At 44.3% G+C, this 25,862-nt stretch overlaps 1 protein-coding gene across 4 annotated transcripts in view; it reads left to right on the forward strand.

The window, feature by feature from the left end:
- CACNA2D2 (calcium voltage-gated channel auxiliary subunit alpha2delta 2) overlaps nucleotides 1-25,862 on the forward strand; it is a 513,315-nt gene that overhangs the window by 417,224 nt on the left and 70,229 nt on the right. For all 4 annotated transcript variants that reach the window (XM_083429356.1, XM_083429357.1, XM_083429358.1 and 1 more), the window contains 3 exons: nucleotides 6,326-6,484; nucleotides 8,429-8,536; nucleotides 15,728-15,806. In XM_083429356.1, the coding sequence (XP_083285482.1) occupies nucleotides 6,326-6,484; nucleotides 8,429-8,536; nucleotides 15,728-15,806 (346 nt within the window). The remainder of the gene's footprint in view (nucleotides 1-6,325; nucleotides 6,485-8,428; nucleotides 8,537-15,727; nucleotides 15,807-25,862) is intronic.

The raw sequence follows: 25,862 nt of genomic DNA on the forward strand, positions 1-25,862 counted from the left end.
ATCTAGAAAAGAGGCATACCCCATCTTTCCGCCAAAAGTCTTCTAGACAGCTTTCATAGAAAACTAAAACAATTCAAGAACAAAATACAAACCAAGGCAAGCCTAGAATCAACAATAGAAATGGCATCAGCATTAATAATGGGTAAACATACCACAAACTGCCAAACAGTGGGCAGAAGCTTATCTCTTACGTGGTTAAGCACCACAGCGCTGAAACTGGATTAAGTTTCTGTCCTATCTTAGCGCTGTGAAATTTAGCACTAAGATTGGAGCTAAGCGATTGCATATCTTTGATCTTGGGCATTAGTGCTTATTCAGAAGATAACCAGATCCCTGTGGCATTATAGAACATCAGGTGACTGACAGGTGGTTGTGGTTTGCTCAGAATGGCCTCAGGACAAATTCAGGGACCTGGTGGGCCTATTTAAACCCATTGGCCACAGAAGTTCCCTACTACTATTTTAAGAGTTTTGAAGCTGCCAGCTTTCCCAGCAGCTCCATTGACTGCATCACAAGCTGAGCTCTGACTGTCAGCATACTTCCTTCCCAGGTGCCCCCCCCCCCATCAAATGCACCATGGGGAAGGAAGCATTTTTTTGCAGCCAGAATGCTACTCTTTTTGTTTCCCCAAAGCCACAGGTAGAGCCAGAAGCTTTAAACCATTAAATCATTCAAATAAAGAACATTTTGAGGATACCATGTTCAGCAGCATGGTTAGTGGCCTGTTCCCCTCTCTGGTATTTTGATTCGCAACCACCTTTTGAAATTGTAGACCCTGATTCAGGATGGGTTAAAATACCTCTGAAACCAGTTTTTTTTTTGGGGGGGGGAGTCCATAGCCCTAGTAATAAGAGAAAGAGAAGGAGAAACTCCTGCTACTTCTATCCTTATCCATAACGCTGTGCTAGTGAGAACCTGTGGGGCTGCTGGGAGCCCTTCTTATCAGGAGACAAGGGGCACTCGCCACCAGTGAGGTAGCAAGTAGAATGGTTGATGCCTGCATGCTTTCTTTCAAATGCTAAAGGAATAGCTGCTGTGTTGTAAAAATGCCTGCAACTCACTCTCTCTTCCTGCAAGGTGTGAAGCCATCCTAGAATTCGATATAACCCACTACATTCTGCCCAACTAAAATTTAAAAAAGTATTTTTAGAGTTTTCAGGGACATCTGGAAGTCCTGCAAGGGGAAGAGCCTTTAAAAAAAACCAAAAACAAAATATAATTACACGTATTTGCTGCAAAGATCAGACAAATGCCTCCCAAATGGCTTGTGAAGATCTTGCAATCTGGTTACGAATCAGTATTATCATTAATGCATTTGGCCAGTTAGATATCAAGATAGATGCCTGGGGGGAAATATTCTCTTCCTCACTCATAAGACCATTTTGTTAAACTGTTGGCAGCTGTTGTGTCGGGAAAGGTGGGCACATAACTCCTATCTTCCTCACTTCTGCATGCCCGAGAGAGTCCGATATGAGCCATTGCTGGATTGCTGCCATCATTGTTATTGATTGGTTTATCTTGCACCAGGGACAGGGTGTGCTGGGCTTTAAACAGGCAGGTAAAATTGGCAATATTTAGATAAGGGGAAAAGGAGACAGAAGACAAGAGGAACAGACTGTGACATGGTGAGGGGCTTATCATCAATTCCAGGGCTCCTCCCTTTTAAATTGATTGTTAGGACTGTGTGGAGAACATATTCATTTGTTGGGAAAGTATCATAGAATAATAGAATTGGAGAGTTGGGAAGGATCCTGAGGGACCCTCAGGAAGGGGCCCTGACTTGAGTCCAACAACGTGCAATGCAGGAATCTCTGCTAAAGCATCCATGACAGATGGCCATCCAACCTCTGCTTAAAAACTTCAAATGAAGGAGAGTCCACCACCACCTGAAAGTATCCATTCCACTGTCAGAATCTACTTTTTTGTAACCTGAATCCATTGGAGAAAATGAGCTTGCTCCATCTTCCACCTGACAGCCCTTTAGATATTTGGAGGTGGCTATCATAGTAGGCTCTTACTGTACATTTCATTGCACAGGAGTTATTGGTTGAAAGTTCTCTGTGCTTATCTTTCAGGGAAAAGCTTTTAGTTGTGCAAGGCCTTGTTTTGTTTCTCTTTCGAGGCTAATTAATAAAGGAGTTGGATGGAATTCTGGAAGAAAGAGCAGGAGAGCTTTGGGCATGTGCAGATGGCAGAGTTGGAGGAAAGGGTGCCAGAGGCAGTGACATATCCAGATGCACGGACAGAGAAATTTGGGTGGGATGGAGAGTCTGTGAAGGGCTTTTAAAACCACAGCCAAAGAGTTGGGAATGAACAGGTAGCCAGCACAAGAATTGAAAGAGGGCTGTCACAAGAACTGAGAACCGAGAAAGATGGATGACTGTGGCAGCTAAGGTGCAACAACAGAAGGCCGAGGAAAAGAAGGTTGCGGTTAATAGGGTGGGAGGTGATTAGAGCATGAACAGGTGTTTTAGCTGAGGGGATGGAAAGGGAAGGTGTTCTGTGCATTGCAGTACAAGGGAAAGTGATGTAGCTTATCAACAAATTGAATTAACCAGAAATTGTGTTGGACCTTCCTTGCCCACCTTGGCTTTCGAGTAGTAACAGTGTATAGGCTTGAACTGGCCCCATCTGTATTGGCATTCTACTGGCTTTTGCAAATTCACCTGTTTACGCAGGCATTTCCTTGATCTCTTGACCCCAGTTTCCCATTTTGATTGCTGTAATGCTTCAATGGGATTGCTTTATTGCATATTTTAAGCGCAGGTATTTCCATGTTGGTGGTTTATTATTATGTATTTTAATCATGATGTGTTTTTAATTGTTCTGTATCCTAGTAGTGTTGGGTGGTTGATTTTTATGTTTTGTAAAGCATTTTTAAGCTATCATGACATTAAGCCATGGGTAGGCAACCTAAGGTCCGGGGGCCGGATCCGGCCCAATTGCCTTCTCAATCCGGCCCGTGGATGGTCCGGGAATAGCGTGTTTTTGCATGAGTAGAATGTGTATTTTTATTTAAAATGCATCTCTGGGTTATTTGTGGGGTCTGCCTAGTGTTTTTACATGAGTAGAATGTGTTCTTTTATTTAAAATGCATCTTTGGGTTATTTGTGGGGCATAGGAATTCATTCCCCCCAAAAGTAAAATTATTATTATTATTATTATTATTATTATTATTATTATTATTATTATTATTATTATTATTATTACCCTGCCCATCTGGCTGGGTTTCCCCAGCCACTCTGGGCGGTTTCCAACAATACAATTGTCTGTCAATAGTCTGTCAAACATAAAAAGCTTCCCTAAACAGGGCTGCCTTCAAATGTCTTCTAAAAGTCTGGTAGTTGTTTAATAACTGCCCCCAAAAGGCAAAAGGTCTGAGGGGCAGTGGACCGACCCCCTGCTTAAAAAGTTTGCTGACCTCTGCATTAAGCGGTTAACTAATTAATCAATAGTACAGGCGGCAGCGGCAGCTACAGCAGCAAGCATTTTTGTCTCCTACAATTGTCTATGCCTGGTTCTGCTCTAGAACACAGATGTGCAACCCAGCCCATGGTCGCCTTTAGGTTTGGGCCCCCAAGCCCCAGGGAGCCCTGACCACTTTACCCCATTGAACAGCCGGGCAGCTGGATACTGAGCAGCAGGGGAAAGGCTGCTGTTCCTGCAGTGCTACACAGCAAAGAGACACTGGGATGGGCTGCCGTGGGGGAGATTTTAAGCACATGCAGTCAAAATCTCTGTCCCCACAATGCTAATAGCAACATAGGGGGCAGTGTTATTTTACTAAGGGAGTGCATAACCTCCCTGCTCTCCCTCACCACCCTGCCCTCCTCATGCAGCTTGTGGGTAGGTGTGTATGTGCATGTTCCCATTTGCTGGGAATGGAAGGAGGGGGTTAAGGTGTCAGAGAGAGAGCGGGCCAAGTGTGGATGGATGGATGAGTGGGTGCATGCATATGTGACTGTGAGTCCTTGATCAGCCTCCACATACAGCCCTTGGCCCAAAAAGGTTGCCCACTTGTGCACTAGATAGTGACCCATAGGCTGAGAATAAACTTTGTGTACCGCCTACCTCAGATGAGTTTTTCAAGGGCAGAATGTCAAAGAACAGGTCAGGGCAACCCTTATCTTTGATGCCTCCTCCTATGCTCTGGAGCTGGTATTTGCTTTCTATAATGCTAGAGTTAATGCCTGCTTGGAAACCATCACCTTTGCCCTGGAAAGCGTTGTGGTTAGTGGTAAGGCAATTTTCGTAAACACAAAGGTATGTCTTCTTTACTGCTGCTTCATGTTTTAGGGCAGGCGTCTATATAGCATTGCTGCTAAGCCCTGATCAGTTGTAGCCTTGACCCAAATTAAGTCTGCTCACTGAAAAAAGTTCTGCAACTTTATTTCTCTGTGAGCCTAAAGAAAGTCATATCGGGAGGAAAATGAAGAGCTCTTGTCATTCTCTGCGTCACGTGCCTGCTGTCTGGCATGGAACATGCCTGTGCTAGGGCTCTGCTAATTAACGAGTCTAGCCTCGTTACTTTTGCTGGCTCACTGCCTCCTAAATGAATGTTCCATATTTCCAGCAAACTAAGCCATAAGCAAAAATGAATGCCTTCTCGCTTCACCCGCCTGGCCAAACTCTGAGTGGAAAGTCAGCCCTCTCCTAACAGGAGCTTAGCACAGGGCATGCTCTTAACTGGGCCTGTGACCTTGTGATAAGCCACCGAAATGTCCTGCAGAAAACACGCCTGGAGGTGTTCAGGTAATCACAGCTTTCTCTCTCAGCAAATTCATTCTGTTCTCAGTTGCGCATTGAGTGGTGGTTGGGGTGTGTGTGTGTGTGTGTGTGTGTGTGTAAATCACATCATACCATTAATGCCAATGAATTCCTCCACAATCTAAACCTATAGAAAGGGGGGGCAATGTGGCCCTCATTATAAGAAGACCCTGTCCTTCAGCAGAGGGGCTGGAAGCATGTTTATGCCCATTGCTTGTTTATTTCCCTCACTTCTCCTCACACCTTTTAATCCAAACTCCTTGATTTTCTTTCTCGCCTTGTGCATTTGGGACAACGGACTGTGAATATTGCATTCACAGAGGGGGCAGGGGCATAGGAGGGCTGCCCAAAATATCTTCCATATATCCTTTGTTCTTTTGGAACCATAAGAAGGTTCGTGGTCATGCCATGGCAACTTGTTCAAATTTCTACATGACCATAACACTTACTGGATAACTTTGAGTCAGGCACCATCTCTCAGAGTAACAAAGAGTAACAAACTTTACAGGGTTTTTGAGAAGATAAAAGGATGGGGGTCACCCATCTTTGCCACCCTAAATTCTTGGAAGAAGTACAGGATAACTATTAGATAGTTGGAGGCTGTGTACACACCATACATTTAAAGTACCACTCGCGTCCAAAAATCATGGAAACTGTAGTTTACCCCTCACATAGCTTTGATTTCCTGCACCTTTAACAAACTACAGTTCCCAGGCTTCTTTGGGAGGAGCCATGTGCTTTGAATGTATGGTGTGTATTCAGGCAGAATCTTGGTTCCCTTTGAGTCTCTCGTGGTCATATCTACATTACAAATATATCCATTTTATATACTCTCTCGTTTGCCTTTCCCCAAAGGGGGAATCCTGTGAACTGCAGCTGACAAGGCAAAGAGAAATTTCTGTTTGATGTGCCCAGCTGTCCTTCCTTCCCACAAAAGAGCTACAACTGCTAAGGTTATCTGTTTTAATTCTGCTTAAATCTGGAGTTTGGATATGTCCAGTGATGCAAAAATATGCGGCAGATCTTGGAGGAGCATAACCATTGGCCAGTCCCCAAAACAGGATGGCAGAAAATCAACACCAGTTGAGTTGCAGTTGAGCTACAGTTTCAAGGCACCTCCTCTCACAGATGTGCTAAATGCAGCTTATCACCACTCCCAAATGTTTCGGGAAGGAAGAGCAGACCTCTGCTTGCCACCGCTCAGACCCAAACCCAAAGTTAGCACATCTGCAATTGCCTTGTCACTAGGAAAAGTCCCAATGAACTGAGCTAGAATGTATGTGAGAAGGTAGCAAGTGTCTACTGACAGTAGCATCTCTCTCTCTCACTTGACCTTGCTTGCCTCCCAACTAACTTCCTCAGCTGTCCACGTAGGTTGCTGAGATTGCTAACAGAATAAAAGATAGCCTTGCATCTGTATTTCTGAAAACATCCATGGTTCCGTTGTTAACTAAACAAGGTGTGGCTTTATAGGGAGGGGTGGATGCGGTTCACAACTTTTGCACTGCCTTCTCGCCTCCTTTAATGCACTGCACCTCTCTTACCTCTTGTCTTCCAGTTCAACCAAAATGCACAGCCTGTATCTTGCTTCAAGCATTTAGTCCAGGCAAATATTCGCAACAAGAAGGTCTTTAAAGAAAAGGTGGATTTAATGGAGGCCCAAGGAACCACGGACTACAAGGCTGGCTTTGAATATGCCTTTGAACAGTTGCAAAATGTAAGCACAGGGTGTAAACTCAGGGTGGGACAGGGGAAGGACTACAAAGAGAGGAAATCTGTAATTCAAATAAGATGTGTGTGCAGGAGAATATGGGGCTGTGGAGGTGAGGACCAAACTAGGCGAGATGTTGAAGGTACATAAACAGGGTTAAGATCATTAGCGTCATGGGATGAGGAGGGGCTTCAGTTTCTCCAGAGCCCCTATCCAAATTGGGTGGTTGCTTGGGGTGGAGGAAGACGTTGGACATGCATTCACATCACTCCTCTAGTTTGGCCCTGAGGTGCATGAGTAGCAGAGAAGCTTCCTAGGACTTTGTAGAGATGTGTCTCAGACTTGCACATACTATTGCAACATTACCACATCACCCACCTTCCAAATTCTTCTTCACACATCATGAGAAATGGCCTTTATGGCTCATCCACTAATTCATGGCTCCTTTGTTCACACAGCGAGTGGGTGTCTGTCAGGCTAGGACCAGGGAGAGACCCAGATTCAAATCCCCACGCAGCTGCAAAGGTCACAGGGAATCCTTGTGCTAATTACTGACTGTCATCCTAACCCAGCATTTCCCAACCTTGGGCCTCCAGCTGTTTTTGGACTACAACTCCCATAATCCTCAGCTAGCAAGACCAGTGGTCAGGGATGATGGGAATTGTAGTTCGAAAACAGCTGGAGGCCCAAGGTTGGGAAACACTGTCCTAACCTATACCTCTTTGGATAGTTGTGAGCATAAAATGGGAAGAAGAACCATGTATTTCTTAGAGGAAGAGCAGGGCAAAAAAAAATGGGATAAATAACATTCTGAGGCATTGGCATAAGCAAAGAAAAAGAAACAGTTGTTTATGAATCTAATTTGGAGTAGCGGATGCTGTTGGAATTGGAGGAAATTCCTCTGTAACCAACAATCCATCTCTGGAGATTGTTCTTATGGCACTGGATTCCCAATGACACAGCAGCTGCAAAGTGGTGAGCAGGGCTGGGAGCATCCATGTTATTCTCCCTGACATTGTAGTGGGGGGGGGGGAGGTCTGTGTGCCTTAAGAATAGAGCTATACTGGGACAGGGCATTGGCGTTGCCTGCTTCTCCCCAGATAAATGAAAAGCATCAGTGGCTGACACTTAAGTTTTAATGGCGGCAGCAGCTGCCTCTTCCATTTCATTAGAAAAGGTAGCATGGCCTATCTGAGAGGGCTCGGCTCAGGCAGGCTACGGTGACGTTGGGCAAAATAAAGACGGATAGCCCTATTAATCGCTGAGCGGTAATAGCCACAACATAATTTCCGTCCAGACAACCCCTCCTTCTCCCTGTTCATCTGCACCACCTTCACCCCTGGAGAAGCAGCTAAAGAAAACAGATCCCTCACTGCCAGTTTCTTGGGCTGAAGACGTGGCTGGGAAAGAGCAGGAAGCTGTAGTCCCGGCATTTACTCTGCGTACGCCTCTGCGTTTGCAAGCACATCTATGTCTCTCTTTTACAAGTAAAGAAGCACGTGCTTATGCATACACAAGCCTGTGTGTATCTGCTGCCACTAATTTATTGAATTTGAATCCTACTAATTTATTGGATTTGAATCCTACTTTTCCCTTCACTAGCCCTGACACCCAGTAACTGTAAACCCAGTAACTGTGGGGATTTATCTACTGTAGAGATCGCTTCCATGTTTAAAGATTGTGAGAGGAGAATTGCATTTTTGCATATACACATACCTCACTCATTCATATTCTCTCTCTCACACTCATCAGCCATCCATCCAACCAGATCGTTTCTCTGAAAAAAATGCAATCACGATGCTGATGCTGCCCCTCTATGCTTTATTTTAAGCAAAGGGTATTAAACATACAAATATACATATTTGGCATTCTCTTCCCACAATCCTTTCTAGGCCACTGCCTTTGGTTCTGAGTTGTGCACTCACTCAAATGTTTGCTTCCCATTTGCAGTCCAACATCACGAGAGCCAATTGCAATAAGATGATCATGATGTTCACTGACGGAGGAGAAGATCGAGTGCAAGATGTGTTTGAGAAGTACAACTGGCCTAACAAGACAGTGAGTGTTCAAACTGGAGGGGACCTAGTCTAATCTCAGTTGGAAGGGGGTTTCACAGAATTGTACTAATTCTGAATGCACAACTTCTGGTGGATCTAAGCCATTTGGGGGAGGGGGAGATAAACAAAGACTACCCCAAAGACCTCATTGATTGGGTGGGGATATAAAGGATTAGGCAGTCCTTAAGGTATCCTGGATCCAAGTTGTTAAAAGCCTTGTAAATTAAAACAAGAATCTTAAAATTGACCCAATAACATATGAGCAGCCAGTCCAAGCTTTTAATCACCAGTGAGCAGGCAGTAGTCTGTCCCTATCAACAGTCTAGCCAGAGCATTTTGCATCAGCTGGAGCTTTCAAACCAGGCCCATTTGTAGCCCCACATAGAATACACTACAATAATCAAGTCCTGGGTTACCAGTGAATGAATCTATTGCTGTCCAGAAATAGCTGCAGCTGGCATAGCACCCATAGCTGAAAGACACTCCTGAACAAATGCTACCTGAACCTCAAGGGACAGAGACTGATCCAGGATTATTCCCAAACTATGGACTTGCTCTTTCAGAGGGTGTGAACCCCTGCCCAGAACAGGCAAATGGCCCATCTCTCAGACATGGGAAGCCCCCACACACTGTGCCTTCCTATTCCCAGGGCCCAAACTCAGTTTATTTGCCCTCTTCCAGTTCACCACTGTGCCCAACAGTGGTCCAGATCACATTCTGCCTCTTCTGACTCATGTCCATGTTATGGACAGAAAAAGCTGTGTGTCATCAGTGTACTGATGGCACTTTACCCAAAACTCCTAATAACCACTCCCGAATGCTTCATGTAGATGTTGAACAGCACTGGTAACAGGATCATGCTCTGCAGAGCACCATAGCACAAGGATCATAGGGCTGAGACAATCTCCCAGTGCTGTTGACATGGTCCTGCAGCTGGAGTAGAACCACTGTGAAACAGTGCTCCTAATACCATCCTACAGAGCTGGTCCCGGTGGATACCATTATCAATGGTCTCAAAAGATGTGCAACATAGAATCTTAGAATTGGAAGGGACCCAAGGGTCACCTGGTCCAACCCCCGGCAATGCAAGAATCTCAGCTAAAGCATCCATGACAGATGGCCATCCAACCTTTGCTTAAAAACCTCCAAGGAAGGAGAGTCCACCACCTTTCAAAGGAGCCTGCTGAACAGCTCTTACTGTCATAGTCACATTCCCCCAGTCCTGCTCTTGATACAGGTCATCCAGCAGGGTGAGTGAATCCCAAAGCCATGCCTGAGGCCAAACTGAAATGGCTCCAGATAAGCTGCATCCTTCAGGAACTTCTGCAGCTGCTCTGCCACCACTCTCCACCATCTTGCCCAAGAAGGGGGAGATTGTCACTGGGTGGTAGCTGTTATAAACCACAGGGTCCAAGATGGATTTATTTAGGAATTGATGCACTACTGCCTGTTTAAGAACAGCAGGCACCACTCCATTGTATGTTTACCACACCTTGCCAATCCATTTTCCCCAACTGGCTTTCAGCAGCCAGGATGAACATGGGTAAAGAGAGCAAGAAGCAGGTCACATCATTGCAAAGGTCCTGTCTACATTATTGGGTCTCAAAAACTGAAGCAGATCCCATAAATTCTGTACTGGGCAACCCAAACAGTATTCGCAAGAACTACTGCATTGAAAGTGCTATGGAGCTGAGCAAATGTATACTTGAAATGCCACGAAAACTAGTCTGACTATGACAACGGGATTATGACCACCACTCCATATCAAGATCCCCCTCTTACTATTACAAGAAAGATTAAGTCAAGTGTAACTGTCAAGGACTGACTGGATGAAGAGGGGCAGTGGGAGGCTCCAGCCGAAGAGCTCCCTAAGGAAGCAGGAGGAGAAAGAATGCTCACAGCCAGAATTGTGGTGGTGGGACTCTGAAGACATGTCAGAAGAGGAGGGAGGCTGGGAGGTAGAAGAAGCAACAGGCTTAGGGAAAGAAAAGAGCTAGAGGCAGAAAGCCTTTCAAGGGCAGAACACGGTGCAAACAGAGACAGGCTGAGAACTGAAAGAGAGGAGGAAGAGGAAGGGACAAAAGCTGCACCAGCTTCTCAGCAGCTGCCTGGTCCCACTGTAGTAAGCTCCCCTTCCCCTTTGACTCCAAGGTCACATAGGGCTTTGCATGTAGCTAAACAGAAAGCTCAGCCCATGGGGGTACCCTCCCCACTGGAGTTTACACCAGTTTGAGAGACATCCAGAGGAGGAGGTTTCGGAGGAAGCAGCAAGGGCCAAGAGCCAATCTTGGCAATATTGCCACTGAGGAAAGCTGTGCCTCCATGCTCTCTGCTTGTATACTATTTTCTTGAATAAAAAACTGGGTTTACTTTGAGTCTCTGTGTCTCCGTTCTGATCTGCTGATGAGTCAGCCCTGAGAGTACGCCTCACCCTGTGCGTTGGGGTGATAGCTATCTGAATTAGTCCCATGGCTGCCATGCAAACTCAAGCTAGCCATGAGGCACCCTCAGCATGATGCTGATGCCACCCAAAACAATAGTGTCCAACGTGACCCTGGAGACAACCTTGGTCAGGCAGGCCATTGCGCATTGCGCACCAGCAATGTCCTGCAGTATGTGCAGTTTGACCTTGAGGCTCCACCATAGCATTTCTTCTGGCTACTCCCGGTTGCCTCAGTTCCAGCTTTTCTGTCAGTAGTTGCTCATCACAGGGGCAAGCAGCTTGGCAAGGCCAAGGATGCTGTTCACTTCAGAGTTTGCTTACAACTGTTGTTCTGCCCCCCACCCACCCCCATGCCCAGCAATATACTATAAATATATCCCATTATTATCTTCCATTATCAGGCAAGAGCTAATTTTCAGGCTTCTCTCTGGTCCCAAGAGTGTTTTTCTGAGCTATAGGCTGCAGACCTGAGTTTTGACCCACTTAACAGTTGTGCACAGAGAGACCTCATTCTCTATGGATCTACAGTAGTGGTAGCAGTAGCCAACAATGTGCCTTCCAGATAATAGTTGGACTATAGCTCCCATCATCACTGTTGCTTGGTCATGAAGGCTGGGGCCAATGGCAGCTGTAGGCCCATAATGCCCAGAGGGTGTTATTAGCTATCCCTGATCTGCAGCAAAGCTTGGAGGGGGATCACATGCCATTATTATTTTTGTCACTAGCCGACTCTAGGCTTTAATGTATCTGGATGGAGTCAGGGATTTTCTGTTTCTGTGTCTGTTCTCTTCTTGTTGAAGGGAGACAACTAAGGGAGACAGTTAAGTCTTCTGAGCCTTCCATCACAGCGTTGAACCTGTCTGAGACCCTTCCCCACTGGAACCCCTGATTTCTCCCCTCACACACAATATGCACAGGCCTTAATCCAAATGTTTGTGTTTTTGAATATCACAGGACACAAGTTTAAGCAAGCAGGTTCATCTAGGTAAAACCAGAATATAAAGTACTGCATAAGAAAATGAATGCAAAAATAGCACTCTGTCTTAGCTAAAATTCTGACAGGGCTGTTAAATGCATTACAGTTTTCCAGCATGTAATGTCATAATGTGTGAAGCAGCTCTTAGCTAGAGATGGAAAACGCTGTTGATTCCGATTAAGGTAACTTGTTAGTTATGAAGTAAATTACCATGCCATTGTAGATAAGTGTTGCTGGCTCTCAATCAGTCAGAGAGCAAAACAAGCCACTCACTCGCAGCATCTGGCAAGCTAGATTCCCGAATGGTCTCACTCAAGTTGCTGCCTACAAGGGACGGGGGGGGGGATCCACTCGCTTTTATGGGAAATAAATTCCCGAATTCAAGTTTCAGGTATAGAAGGGGTCGTCGTTGTTGTGTTGCCAATGCAAAAGCATTGTAAATTTGATTTCTACCTGGGAGCAGGAAAGGGAAAGAGATTTTTCTGCTGTCTGTTTGGGAAGAGTTACTTGTGAGTAGCTTCCCATACATATTCCATAGAAGTCTTTGTGGGGGATTTAATGGTGTGCTATTACAGACGCTCCATCTGCACAAGCATAGCAGCTTGCCATATGGAACAATCCTCCCTCCCCTCTGCAATGTTCTGGGAGTCCCCCCAAGCCTATTTTGGGGGGTGCAGAAGGAAAGCCCCATTGTACAAGTGGAAGCCCTTGTGTCAGGCTTCTGCTGGCAGGGTTTGTTAGGTGGATTTGTCTTTCTCTGAAAGTTTAAGCTTTGCCTCTGACAGACCTTTGTTACACAAAATGGGTGTATTGCAGCCAAAACATATACCAGACAGTACAATAGTGTGCACTGTGCCTCCCTTATTCTGTGCTTCTTCATTTGGCACGAATGTACCATATGGAGGCTTGAACTGTGCCAGGGAAGGGGGGAGGTGGAGTCATACTGTGCCTCTTCTTCACCTGCTCAAACTGTTATTAGCTTTTCCAGATAGAATCTGTGCATGAGCCAATGAGGGGTGGAAGACAGTACCACCCCACCCAGATCTTTGCATATGGAACCTTATAAATGAGTCAAGACACAGCACCGAATAGCTGAGGAACCTGCTGCGTGACCTGGATCAGCTCAGTCACGGGAACAAGGGGAAGTGGCTAACTCATGCTTTATTGCAGGATTCCGCCTCATTTGATGTGAGCTATTTAGACAGTTGATCTTCCTGCCTGTCTGCTCCCGCACTGAGCCACTGCCCCTTTAATGGGGCGTCTAACATGCTGGCACTGTTTTTATTACCTGCACCGACCTTGAAGTGCCAAAAAAGGTGGACAGAACTTCCTTTGAAACTTTGCACAGGCTGTTGCTACAGGAAAAGGTGCATCTTTGTCAACACTCCTGAGTTTGGGAGATATTCCATCACACACACACACACACACACACACAAGCCTGCTGGGTGGAAGTACTCAAATGGCTTGGACTTATTTTCTCCCTCCCTATATACAAGAGGGAAAGGAAATGGGTATGATCTCTAACATTTTAAACCAGATGAGAGATCTCAATAGTGAGAAATAGAATACTGTACTGAAACATCATCTTCCTCGTCCAGCAGTTTGCAGAACAGTAAAGATCAGTGAAATGCTGCACCAAAGCAAAATCCAGTTTCTGGCTCATGAACGTCTTCCCTACTTTCACTAGTATTTCATAGCAATCCTGATGCTTTTCAACAGCTGCACAGTTCCTTCCAAGCATCTACACCTTCTGATTCATGGCTTGCACACAGAAAATCACCTTTTCCATGTTTTTATTCTATTTCCAAACTCATTGTACCTGCATGCAGGCAACAAAGGAAAGAAATTGAGGGAGTGGGTACTGCCTACAACAGTAGCAACTCTTACCAATAGTAGTCAAATTTATTCCCTCTTGATCCCATTTGATGGAGAGTCCAGTCCTCTAGCACTTGTGTGATAAGACCCTTCCCAGATAATCTATAAATAATATGCACAAGTTTTCCTGTGGGCCTGTTGATTCAGGGGATAGAGGTCTCTCCACCCACATAACGGGTTCAGGAATGGCAGTCCATTTAGCTTGCAACTCATCTCACAATGATAAATGTGTGCTTGGCTTGGACTCTGAAATCTCTGCTGAGCCCAAACTCTGCATAAGACTTAAGACTGGATACAACCATATGTATTTAAAACCAAACAGTTGGACCTAGATCCCAAACGCATTTCATTCAGGAATGTGGTTTTGTCAACTTGTTGCTTTTCAATCTGCTTACTTCATTTTGCTTGAAAACTGAGGTTTCTTCATTGTGCCATTGGGAAACGAATAGCTCCTGGCTTTGACAACCAGACAGAATAGTTCTTTCTGTGACATGCATCTGTGCAAAGGTGTTGCTGAATAGCAGCACAACGATGTCCAGCATAATTTAAGCACTTTATGTTAGTGATGTGAATTGTTAAGTTATAAACATGAACTGCTAAGTGATGAACAGCCATACTCATATGCACCAGGTACTTGATCTTAGGACAAATCCAGGTGGCCATTGGGTTGGTGGCAGCTGCTTGAAAATTCATGGGCAGTTGCCATGACACACAGGGTTCTGCTTCTGCCATACCACTGCAAGAAAGGGTTTAGAGTGGCACCTGCTTGCTTGTGCTGAAGGGTGGGCACATCACAGTATCTGGTACACACAGCTGATGGGAGCCAGCATGTGTTAGCATTTCATCCACAAGTGCTGCCCATCCAGTGGTTGTAGGAACAGACCCCCTAGTTAAGTACATCAAGGGCTTAACATTGTTGATGGGTTTTATAGTGTTGTGAGCCACCTTGGTCCTTCTGGAGGATTTGTATTTACAAATAAATAATTTCCATTTTACTATTTAACACGGTGTAAGCCGGACGCAGGTAGCGCTGTGGGTTAAACCACAAAGCCTAGGGCTTGCCGATCAGAAGGTCGGTGGTTCGAATCCCTGCGATGGGGTAAGCTCCCATTGCTCGGTCCCAGCTCCTGCCAACCTAGCAGTTTGAAAGCACGTCCAAGTGCAAGTAGATAAATAGGTGCCGCTCCAGCGGGAAGGTAAATGGCATTTCCGTGCCCCAGAAGCACATGACCCAGAAGCTGTACGCCAGCTCCCTCGGCCAATAAAGCGAGATGAGCGCCACAACCCCAGAGTCAGCCACAACTGGATCCTAATGGTCAGGGGTCCCTTTACCTTTATGCTTTGGCTGGTTTGCTGGTTTTCTAGTTATCACTTCAGTAGGAGCAATGATCAAGAACTGTGCTTCTAAGCAGCAGGCTATAAATTACAGAGTACATGAAGCCACCCAGCTGCAGAGCATGTACTGCACCATTCAAGCATTTATCTTAGCACAGGGAAACTGGAAGGCATGGTAGCTGCTTGAACATTCCTTTTTTGTGTTTGATTCCTCAGCTAGTTGGGTGCAGCCAGCTGCCACCATGTGCAAGATCACACTTTTTGCCACACCTTAGAAAATGTATTTTTTAAAAAATTGTATTTGGTGCAGGAGATGCATGGCCAGAGGGAGGGAGGTGCCATGCAGCTACCATGCAGCTAGTGGTCATACAGATAAGTCCCTAGGAAGTACTTACTTGTAGAATCTCTATCTGCCATTTTCCTTTACAGGTGCTTGCATTTCAGATGCAAAATGTGTGCATTTATGGGCTGGGGTGTTTGCAAACCCTCCACGGTTATTGAAGGATAGTACTAATTTTATTTTCTTTATTAAAAAGAAATCACTCTTTTTTTCCTTTTCACAGGTGCGAGTGTTCACCTTTTCTGTTGGACAGCATAACTATGACGTCACTCCTCTGCAGTGGATGGCGTGTGCTAACAAAGGTAGGGAGAGTGGCTTAAGTACAGAATTACCTCTTGTTAGCCTGTCAAGCAGAATGTGAGAGGGGAGAAACTATCCTCTGCTGTCAGAAGAGGGGAGGGGAAAGTTAGCTTTCTGTTTTCCAGAGTAGACCAGTGTAAGCAACTCGCTCCACTGAGCCAGTGATGCTCAGCTATTATTCATAGTTTAATTGGTTTAGTTTTACATAATCAGCACGATTAGTGTGATATGTGCATGAACACAGTGAAGGCCAAGCAACATTTCTTATCCAAGAACCGGTAATCTCTGATGTGAACAATCTTGAGTCAGCCCACCCGGCATCCAGAATCAAGAAATGGACTGGCACATGTTCTAAGTATACTTTTTAAAGGAATGTTGCATGTGGAACATGGTACTGATAACTGATGTTTGCATACCCTGTATCTTGCATGAATTGACCCTAATAGCTCCACATTCCAAGGCCCTTGTCTTAACTTGCTTGTTCCACTTCACCTGCAGTCACCTGTAGTTATGCATAGCCATTTGCATCAGAAAGTGGATGGAAATCCACGTTCAGATTCACATCCAGGTAGACAACATCTCTGTCCACCGTTCCTGATCCTAAAGTGAGGCCAACATCTCTCTCCAAGGGAGTATCACGTTGTCTGGATTGGGACAACCATTTTTATAGCCCCTATTTGTTTAACTTTATACTTACTTCAGCTGGATCTCCTGGTCTCTAAGCCATCAGATTAATCTAGTGAATAGTCTTCAGCTATTACATCAGACCTTGTTTCAGTCACGTCTCCTAATTGTACAAAAACTATTCAGGCACCCAGTGCCTGAGAACACATCTTCGCAACATAGGTAGCAGGGGTTGTGAATTAACTCACTTTCATTCATACATTCTTAGATCTATAACCTGCCCTGTCCCATCATTCAGGACAACTTACATGCATTAATGAGACTTCCATCCTCACTGTCTGTTCTCCCTTTTCTCTCCTTCCAGAACACTTAACAGGGTTTTTTTCCTGATAACCCAAAAGCTGAATTTTAGGGGAACATTATAATGAAACTCTGGGGTATATTTTTGGTGAAAATGTACTTATGTGCACAATCATCTGTGTTTTCTAGTTCAAAAGAATCACTTTGTTGTCTAAATACTCTTTTGATGGAGTCCCCCCCCCCAAAAAAAAAATCCACTCTAAGATTAGTTTGTGAAAATAGATCATAGATGCTCTTGTCTTCACTTGCCATCTAGAGACGCCTACGGAGAGCTTATCTCCACTGGGCTAACTCCTTCCATGGCTACCAAGAGCTCAGCCAAGAGAACCAGCTGCTGTCTGTCTGCTCACCTAAGGAAAACCTGAGGCCAATATCTCAGCAGCAAAGTATATAAACAGTTTGGGCAAAGCACTTTGCTCTTTGGCAAAGAAAGGAAGCCTACTAGAAACAGGGAGGACGTTTCCGTAACAGCAAGCATTCTGTCACAGTATGTACTGCTTGGCTGAATATTCTGCACAGCTGCAGCACAGAGAAAACAAGAGCCTTCCCAGCATGCTGCCACTAATTATAGCTGCAGATAAATATAATATTTTTGTTTGTTTATATATTTTAGCATTTACAGGCCATATTTCTACTGAGAGGTGGCACCCAAAACAGTGTATGAAAGAGAGGTGGGGGAACCTCTGGCCCATGGGCTGGAGGCAGTCTTATGGGACTTCCCCATCCAACTCCCTGCGTCCTCTCATTGCCTCATGCACTTGTTTGCATTAGCCCTACCTAAGACTGGGATGTGGCCTCTAGAAGGGTAGTTATGCGGGTGGCGCTGTGGGTTAAATCACAGAGCCTAGGACTTGCAGATCAGAAGGTCGGCGGTTCGAATCCCTGCGACGGCGTGAGCTCCCGTTGCTCGGTCCCTGCTCCTGCCCACCTAGCAGTTTGAAAGCACGTCAAAGTGCAAGTAGATAAATAGGTACCGCTCCGGCGGGAAGGTAAACGGCATTTCCGTGCGCTGCTCTGGTTCGCCAGGAGCGGCTTAGTCATGCTGGCCACATGACCCGGAAGCTGTACACTGGCTCCCTCGGCCAGTAAAGCGAGATGAGCGCCGCAACCCCAGAGTCGGTCATGACTGGACCAAATGGTCAGGGGTCCTTTTACCTTTACCTTTTAAGACTGGGATGTGGCCTCTAGAAGGGTAGCTACAAGGGAATGCCTCCCTCAGGTTAAAAAGGATTCCTCCCCTTGTTGTAAAACAGTCAAAATTTTGGACTCTAAGCCGCAAACCTAAAGAAATCATTCATCATCAAGAAACCAGACACGCAATAAGAATCAGGGAGCATCGCTTGATAAAATAATTCATAATCGGGGGGAAACAGCAGCTGTTAAAAACATCCAGGTAATCCTGTGGGGAACATACCAAGTTTTCCCTTGCCAATGAAAGGTAAACAGGGTAAGGGTCAAATAAAGACCAAGTGTTCCATTGTGTAGGTGCCACAGCTCCATAGCTCCATTTCCTCACAGCTCTCATGCCTGAAAAGGAAGGGGGAATAGCAAGGTGCGGATCTGGGTTGGAAGGGAAATGGCACATGTCCCATGGGCTTGAGGCTGGTTCGTCATCACGCACGAAGCATCTAGTGTTCTGCAGTTTACCTCTTGCATTTAAATTTGTACAGGACAATCATTTGCTATTTATACCTTTCCCTCAGGGAGAAAAATGGGATAAAGCACTGTGTGTGTGCGTTCAAAACATTTTTTGGCTACCTTTCTAAACAAATTCAAAAATCCACAGTAGGGCAACGCCTTTATTAGGCAAACCAAAATGTCACAAAGTAGCATTCAAGCTTTTTGAGTTCTGCAGAACTCTTCGTCAAGCTAGATGGTGAACAAAGCGATGGAGGGAGGAGGGGAGCAAAAAAGTGTGCAAGGTTTGAGGTTGGAGCCATGCAGTCTGCATCAGGCCACAATTATAAAGCACAAAACTGAAAGATATAGTGTTGTTTAAACTTTTTAAAATGACAAAATTCAGAGATAAGCAACATCTTAAAATATAAAACAGCCAGCAAAAACAAATGATCAAAACCCCAATGAAGCAGTTATAAAACAGTAAATCAAATGATCAGCAGCATATTGAATAAAATAAGACCACACCAGTTAAAAGCCATTTGGATCAGTAGTAGTTTATTACACTGGACCTCTTTCTGCTTCTTTAAAAGTATGCAAGGTCATATATTACAGAGATGAAAGGTCTGTGTAACTTGAAAGCTTGCATGTTGTTATGCTAACAGATTAGGATATCACTTTCCATATTTTGTCTCTTATTCTGCAAGACCAGTATGGCAGCATCTGCCTATGCTTTACAAAGGCCTCCCTCTTGTTCCCTGCTGTCCACCCCTCCCATTCGCTGCCATCTGAAGTTCCCTTTGTTCATCACATTCAGTCCCCTTTAATCTCCTTCACCTTCCTCTGTATCTGAAGCCTCCTGTCTCTGCCTCTCATTTATCCAAGATTGCCTCATCTGCCCTTTTGTTCAGCAGCTCTGGCTTTCCTTTCACACCTCCTGTATCTGTCAGCAGATGGTGGAGGCCTGTGAACCTTTGGGCTTGCAGTAATCCATCTTCCCATTGTCCTGTCCCATGAGAATACCTTTGGTCATTCATGCTCAAATTCCTATTTCTCTTCTTCTCTCCTTCGGTTCCTGGCCTTTTCAGCCTCACCTGAGTTGTGGTGACTTTCTATCAGCTGTACATGTAGTAGCTAATTCTCATTGGGGTTCGAATTATTTTTATTTATTTATTTTTATTTTATTTTATTTACAACATAGTCCACAACAACTCATACATACAAACAAACCCACCACCATTGACAATTTAATTATCAAAATTAAACTCCTATCCCCTTACACACAAAAAATAAAAATAAAATAAAAGACTTCCTTTATCCTGTAAATGGCCTCCATATTTAATTCTTGTATACTGTTTCTTTTATATGCGATTATTACAATTTTTCCTAATTATGACTTTTAAAACCGCAAAGTATCCTATAGAAATTAATCAAAACAAGTCCAGGTGTATATTTTGGGGCACTGTTTGGTAAAGTATTCTCTGCATTTTCCCCATTCTTTTTGGAATTCTTGTCTGGGTTGTCCCCTAATTGTCTCTGTTAATCTGGCCAATTCAGTATAATCTATTAATTTATCCCGCCATTCCTTTTTTGTTGGCACAAATTCTTTTTTCCAATTTCTGGCAATTAAGGTCCTCGCCGCACCTGTGGCATACAGGAATATTTTCCGATCCTCTTTTGCTATACCTGTGTCTGCTATTCCTAATAGGAAAGCTTCTGTATTTTTCACAAAGTTATATTTAAACTTTTTTTTTTTTAAGATCATCATATACTATATCACAGATTTATTACTGTTATGTACTGAGCTGAATAGGATCCAAAATGCAGCAGTCTGATTGGTCCTAGAACAATAGGATTCAGAATGCAGCAGTCTGATTGGTCCACAGGAGCCACCCAATCCAGCTCCAGGTGGAAGTGAATCCACGACCTGATTGGTCTACAGGAGAATCCCGGAATTAGCCAATCACGTGAGGCCCATTGTGTAAATAATGTATATAAAGCAGACATTATGGGGGAACTTCCATTCCTCCTCACCACTATGAGCTGAATAAAGAGCATGAAATCCACTCTCAAGTATATTTCAATTACAATGCTTTTTCAGGATGCCTTCGTGTGTTTGTATCAGGGCATCTTACTTAGCAGCCTTTATTGCACGTCTTTGTATGCATGGAAGTGCTTTGGTTTCCTCTGCATCCCAGCACAGGAGCTTGCCAAGAGAGGCATCCCAGAGCTTTGATGCATGCACTCATATCAGGCAGACATGTGGCTGTTGCCATTTTCTGACCACTTCCTTGCACATTTCCCCCACTCCCACATCATCACATCAAGTGAAATAATGTCAGCAGCAATTGTCATAATCTGTTTTCAGCATTTCGTTGAGCAGGCTTGAGGAGCTCCTCACCAGAGGCACAACTGCTTCCTGCCTCAACTGCTTAACTTGATTAATTAATTTGTACTAAGACAGAGCTTGCTAGGGTTTAGCCCCAGAAACTGTTGTCAGTGTCATGGCTCAACTCCAGGGCATTTGAAGAAATAATGAAGAATAAAGGGCCTTTGATAATGAATGCTTGTGCCAAAATAGATTTCTTAGTCTTTACGGTGCTACAGGACTTTGTCACACAGCAGCACAGAATTTATCTCCTTTGTGCTTGTGAGGGCTGCCTTATCACCGAGTAAACAAAACCTTCTGCACCCAACTGGCGTTAATCGGGAGGCCCTTGTAATCTGTTTTAACTGTTTTTAATATTGCCTAATGAGGTAAGCCACACTGGGGCATCATGATGAAGGCTGGTGAAGGCCAGCAAGAAATCTAGCAAATAATAATCAGAGTGATTTCCTAGAAGACATCATTGCCAGCACCTTCATCTTAGAAAGCAAGCTCTGTGGTTAACCCTGTCAGGGTTAAACGAGCCCAGAGGTCATTTTGGACCAGTGGCCACATACTGAATTTTTAGAGAGTGCTGTAGGCACCAGTCACAAAAGGCCTGCCATGCAGGCATGGCAAAATAAAAAAGTAAAGTAACAACCCCCTCAAGCAACCTTATACTTCCAGTATGAAGTCAGCTATGTTCTGCTGGCCCTGACTGTGGCGATCACACAGTATTGGCCACACACAAACCCAGTTATGTTGTTGATATCTAATAACAACAAGGAGCATTCCTCAGTACCAGGAAAATATAGTCGGGGGCCCCTGCCCAGAGGCGCCAGTGAAAGCCTTTGTGGGCACCAAGATGCCTTTGGGTGCTAAGTTGATGACCTCTGAAGTAGACGTCACATATGCATATCATAAAACACCAGTGGGTTTTGTGGGGGGTTTTTAAAACAAAAAGCAGCCCCAGGCATCTATTTGGATTGAAGGGGTTGGGGCAGGAGCTGCTTAACACTTAACTCTGCCAGCCACATTTCTGCTCCAAATTGTTCCTCAGCCACATTCCACCCCACATTTCCTTGGAAATGCTATTTGTCTTCTCAAGATTTTGGTCTTCCAAGGCTGATTTCCATTTTTTACAGCCGCAAATTCTTCATTGCATATAATTGCATGTAGCATCTACTTTACCACTGGTAAAGGTAAAGGACCCCCGACAGTTAAGTCCAGTTGCGAACGACTCTGGGGTTGTGGCGCTCATCTCGCCAACGTTTGTCCGGAGACAGTTTTTCCCGGTCATGTGGCCAGCATGACTAAGCCGCTTCTGGTGAAACCAGAACAGTGCACAGAAACGCCGTTTACCTTCCCACCAGAGTGATACCTATTTATCTACTTGCACTTTGACGTGCTTTCGAACTGCTATGTTGGCAGGAGCTGGGACTGAGCAATGGGAGCTCACCCCATCGCGGGGATTCCAGCCGCCAACCTTCCAATTGGCAAGCCCTAGGCTCAGTGGTTTAGACCACAGCAAAGGAATAGATTTTGGCAGCCATTTATGTTGTCAAGGTCCTATTGTTGGTTTTGGTTTCCTTTCGTTATTTTCCTCCCTGACAACTATATGACTATCCCAACTGTGGCTTTCACTTGCCTCCCTGTGTTTTCTCGGTGACCTTTCGGAAACCTATTTAGTGCCCTCCCCTATGGATGAAGGCTCTGTTCTCCCCTTCTCTCTCCCTGTGCCCTTTGTTCTGAGTGGCATGAGGAGGAGGAGCTGAGCCTTTGCTTCTCGAGAGCTTTGTCATCTCCTGCTGCTAGTGCCCCCAGGCCTCTGGTTCTGACATCAAAGGCATTTTGAGAGCAATAGTGGCATCACATGCAGGAAGGAGCTCCACTGAAAACAGCAGGCACTCCTGAACCAGATAGAAATGAGTTGAGGCAGATAAAGCACGAGGGATCTCCAACTGTTTGTTGCTGGCTACCACTTTAAGTTTTCTTACCAACAAGAATAAAAGGGTCATATAATTTAAGAATATGAGGACAAGGGAGTCCACTCTCTCTTTTTTATATATATAATATTTTTTATTAATTTTAGCATACAAAAAATTTAAGACATACCACACAAATTATTTTACATATATCCTTATTTGGACTTCCTTCAGCATCTCTGATAGCCTTCCGTCTTAATTATTTCTCCTGCAATTCTTAACTTAATATTGCCTTTACATTTTCTAACAAATCATTTCTTCCTTTCCATTTTTACAATATTTCTTAAATTACTCCTCACAGAGCTTCTTGTAGTCCTACAAACGTAATTTGATCATCGCAAATACTTTTCAGATACTCAGTAAATTTAGTCCAGTCTTCGGTAGACCTCTGGTCTCGCCGGTCCTGAATCCTTCCTGTTAGCTTATCTAATTCTGAGTCCACTCTCATTGTATTCCAGCAATTGAATAGGATGCAAGAATGATACAGTTGGCAAGAAGAAGCTCTAGGTCTAGGAGGAAAAATTGTATTGAGGGGAAATGTTTGCTGTTCGTTAAAGCAGCATAATATGAATCTGGACTTCTTGATTGCCCCTAGGAGTAACTTTTTCAACCTTTACAACTATGGCCTAGTTCATATTATGTCATGCTTCAGTTACATTACCGAACAGGAGTAAGTTCCAGGAGCAGCTTTCTATGTGAGCAGTAAATATTGAGACTTTGGGAAGTTTTGCAATATCGTTTAATTTACATTTATACACACTGGGCATGGTAGATTAGCATATCCCCCCCCAAAAAAAAAATTGTGGAGAAAACTTTGGGGCACCCCACGCCATCCCACTGACCCCGTTGCTCACCAGCTTGCCCCCTCCCTGCCACCGACCCCTTGTAGGTTCCACGCCGTTACCCAGGGTTCTGTTTCCTTGGAATGAAGGATGGTGGAGCCTGTTGTGTCCTTATGATATATGCTTTATTTACAGAGCATTGACACCCCAGAAAGGTCTTGCTTCTCCCATAGCCACAGCTATGGGAATCAAACAGGAATCCGGCATAGCTCTGTCTCTCCCAGACAGAGCTTCTCACTTCTAGTTCTCACACATAACTCCCAACTCTGGCCTTTGTCTTTTTAACTACCAGGGCTTTTTTTCAGCCGTAAATCGCTTCCAGCACCTCTAAGGTGGGTGCCATTGCCATTATAAGAGAACAACAGTGAGTTCCAGCACCTCTTTTTCTAGAAAAATAGCACTGCTAACTATCATTTTTCATTTGGCACAAAGCCACTTGCTTTGGTCCTTTAATGGCCCAAACTTAGAGGGCCTGGGTATTCCAGGAATTAAATCCATGCTGGATCCAGAAATTAGAAGGGGGCTCAGGTATACAATCTACCTCCCACAAACTCATAGCAATAATGTATTGCAGTGGTACCTCGAGTTACAAACGCCTCGGATTACAAATGCTTTAGGTCACAAACTCCGATAACCTGGAAGAGTTACCTCGAGTTGAGAACTTTGCCCCAGGATGAGAACGGAAATTGTGTGCTGGCGGCGCAGTGGTAGCAAGAGGCCCCATTAGCAAAAGCACGTCTCTAGTTAAGAACAGTTTCAGGTTAAGAACGGACCTCTCGAACAAATTAAGTTTGTAACTAGAGGTACCACTGTAGATCCAAGAGAAGTACTAGCCTTTACTTGCATGCAATGCAGCTTGAATGTTTGTATTACTATTTCCCCATATAACCGCTTAACGGCTGGGGTAGACAGCCTTAGAGCAGCATTTTTGTAGATCGAGTAGTACATTGGGGTCTGGGATGATAGATAATCCTGTGCTACTTATAGCCAAATGCACATCTCAAGGATGTACTAACATATTTAAGCATTATTGTTCTTCCACTCTTCAGCCCAAAAAGTCTCCAGAGTGACTTATGGGTCAGTCTTTTTAAAAACCAAGGCAATCCCAGTCCTCAGGTTTACACAATGAAAGTAGAAAATACTGTATAAAACAACTTTTATTGGAAAAGTTCTGCCTAACAGCAACTATTTCCAAGAACATTAAACTTGAAAAGCAACAGAAACCAGACAAACTTTAACAAAAAACTAATGACCTTCTATGCGAATAAATAAAACAAAATAAATTACACATTCAAGTTGTGTGCAATGCCTTTGTGTACAAAGAGGGAAAATCATAGTTCTACAAGCTCATCATGTCAGTAAATATTTTATACAATTAAGTTTCTCAAGGATTATTAAAACATGTGAACAGAAAATGTGAGAGAAATTGCCATTGTATCTTATTCATTCTTCCATCATTTGGCACTTGTTTTCTGTCAGTGCCTCTGTTTCCCTGTCTACAGAAAATAATGGCACAGTGTCCTTCATTTATTGTGGATGAATTTACCATAAATGAAGGAAGTCGTAGAGAAATAGATAAAAATGTCATATACAGAGTTCATATGGGGGCTGCTAAACAGATATGGTAACTAAATAGGCAGATGCTTCAGAGTGATGGGCAGCACTGTGGACAGCTAGGTTCACAGATGCTATAGATGGGCCAATAGTTGCACTGGGTAGAGTAGTCCACTAATGTGCTTGATGGACAGATGCCATAGACCAGTAGATAGAGCAACAGACATTTGCTGTAAAAGCCTCGGATGCTAAATGGACTGTAGTTATTATTATTATTATTGCTGCTGCTCTCAAGTTGGCCTCGTGCTCTTTCCATCATGTGGCATTCCCCTTGGAAAGACGTGGAAGATTTTAGCTACAACCATCCCAGGCAGCAGCTGCAGAGCAAGCAATGCAGGTTCAGCGCCCGCTATTTGATGTGCATTTTGTTTGTGTTTGCAAGAGACATCAGGCTGCTGGCCAGCTCTTCCATGAGATCAGTTAACTCAGGGAGAAACAAGCTGGAGGTGTTTTTCCCCCTGCCTTAAAGGAAAATCTCCCTCTGCTGGGTAACTGTCCTTAGACGCTTTTTCAAAGCTACAATGAAATGCAAGCTATATTTCTTTCTGCCGCTGTTGTGAACCTTTTACTGGCTTCAGAAATGCTGGGGTGACATTACTGAGGTTGCAACAACAAACCTAAAAGCAGGAATTGGACTTCTTCATCTCAGTG

This window comes from Podarcis tiliguerta (assembly GCF_965153285.1).
Source record: "Podarcis tiliguerta genome assembly, chromosome: 2".
Lineage (NCBI taxonomy): Eukaryota > Metazoa > Chordata > Lepidosauria > Squamata > Lacertidae > Podarcis > Podarcis tiliguerta.